Source organism: Pteropus vampyrus, unplaced genomic scaffold (genome assembly GCF_000151845.1).
Source record: "Pteropus vampyrus isolate Shadow unplaced genomic scaffold, Pvam_2.0 Scaffold496, whole genome shotgun sequence".
In the NCBI taxonomy this organism is placed as follows: domain Eukaryota; kingdom Metazoa; phylum Chordata; class Mammalia; order Chiroptera; family Pteropodidae; genus Pteropus; species Pteropus vampyrus.
In genome coordinates, this window is record NW_011889277.1 from 56,334 (window position 1) to 58,377 (window position 2,044).

Here is a 2,044-nt window from a genome sequence, read left to right on the forward strand (position 1 = left end):
TGGTGGAGCTTTGCACTTGGGTGCAAATCCTGAACTGCATCTCCTACAAGAGCGCTCATGTCCTGGGAAGCGTAACGCTGCCTTTCCCGGGAGCTTCCCGGGACCTCGTCTCAACCACGTGCCCTCTCCTGCAGCCTGCCGGCTTCCTGAAAGCATTTCCTATGCTTTTCACTGCTTTTCTGTTCACTGGTTTCACTCTCCAGGCCCCCTGACTGGGAGTCTGGCACACGGGAGGCACTAAACTGCATCTGCTGGATGCACGCCACACGCAGAACATGACCAAACACGTTCTGTCATTTCGCCACCTGAAGACTCGGCCATTCCTCTAAAGATCTTTAAAGATGCCGAGGCCAGTGGACAGGCCAGCACGTTCTCGAAGCTCACGAAATGGACAGGAAACTTGGGGATGGGTCCCGAGTGCTTGCTGGTTTGGACCGCAGCACAGACTTTGAAAGCCGGACTTGGAGCAATCCCCGAACAGTGACTGGGATGATCGGGGACACGGAGGCCGGCAGTCCGGGTGGCGTTTTCTACCCACACCGGACCTGTCGGTGGGTGGGCCCACTGCAGGTGCCCGTTACAGCTCATTTGGAAACTCGGAGCCTCATGACGCTTTGAGTTTCTGTTCAGAAGTCAATGGCTCCCATGCCTTCTGCAGGCAGGGCCCCTCGCAGACTGCAGGAAGAAGGTGCTGGCCTGACGCATTCCTACTGCACTCCTGGCTGCCTGCGCTCATCCCGACACAGCCCCCTCCCTTCAGCCATGAAGCAGCCGGGCCGCCGTGGCTCTGTGCCAGCCGGCACCCGCCAACCCAAAATGGTGCCCACTGACCCAGAAGGCACCCGCCACTTCCAACAGTGCCGCTGATCCAAGATGGCACCGCCCGGAGGTGGCTGAGGGCCGGGCTCTACCTTTCCAGCGCCCGGACGTGGTCTTCCAGCACAGCATGCCCTCCAGGCGCAGCTGCCGCCGCAGCATGTCCTCCTTGCGGAAGGTCAGCCCGTTCTTGAGCTTGCTGGAGGACTTCAGGTCCATCTTCCCCGCGATCTCCCTGAGGCGCTGGCCTTTCTCACACTCGCTGACCTTGGCGTCCACTTGTGAGATGATGTCTTTTATGAGGCTGAGGGCCTGGGTCAGGTCTTCGTAGTCCTCGGAACCAGCTGCCACACAGCAGAGTTAGAACCTTTTTTTGGTCTGTGTTCATGGACATGACAGGGGTGAACACACTAGAGGGACATGCCTGAGAGGTGCGTTCCCTGAGGCCACTGCTCAGAGGACCCTCAAGAATAGCCTTCCAACTCAAATCTCCCAAGACATAAATGTGTCTCTAAAATAAATCCAACAGCCCAGCGTTTGGTTTTTACCAAGACGGAGCTTCTGTTGAATGCAGAAGCTAAGATGCAATTCAAGTGACAAAAATGGCCCTGCAGAGCTGTGGTGGCCGCTCCTTGGTACATGGAATCCCTGTGCCCTCCACTCTTCATAGGACTCCCTCTACCTCCTGTCACTGCCAGGAGCTGGCTCCTCCCGCTCCAGGGATGTGGCCTTCGTGGCGGGGGAACTTGCTCATTCTCCCAGGGCCCGAATCCCCTGGAGATGAGGAAGGTGTGGTCGGCACGGCCCTGGCTGCCGGGAGCTCCCAGCTGGGCTTCGTGCCCTCTCTTCTCTGCCCTCCATGCTGCAGGCAAGTCCCTCTCATGGCCCTGGTCGTGGACACAGGAGCCATCTCTTTGCTTGTCTGGATCACTCAGGAGTGACCTTAACAAGAGAACTTTCTCCATCACTCAATCACTCCCCAGACGCTGACCAAGGGCCCGCTATGGCCCAGCCTGTGGCAGGGGCCGGGGTGGCAGAAGCCAAACGAGACCCAGTACCTGCCTTTCCTAGCACCTAGCACAGGATTCTGCACGGTGGCAGCTCAGTTAATGATCGCCGAGCCCAGCTGAATCCAGAGAATCAGGGACAATCTCAGAGGGGCACTTATCCAATCCACTGTTAAAATAGGGGGCAGGGAGACAGAGACCACCCCCGAAGTACCACAGGG

General features: G+C 58.1%; 1 protein-coding gene across 1 annotated transcript in view; it reads right to left on the bottom strand.

Moving 5' to 3' along the window:
• ARHGEF18 (Rho/Rac guanine nucleotide exchange factor 18) overlaps nucleotides 1–2,044 on the bottom strand; it is a 65,502-nt gene that overhangs the window by 9,748 nt on the left and 53,710 nt on the right. The window contains exon 13 of the mRNA XM_023524824.1: nucleotides 912–1,160. Within this exon, the coding sequence (XP_023380592.1) occupies nucleotides 912–1,160 (249 nt within the window). The remainder of the gene's footprint in view (nucleotides 1–911; nucleotides 1,161–2,044) is intronic.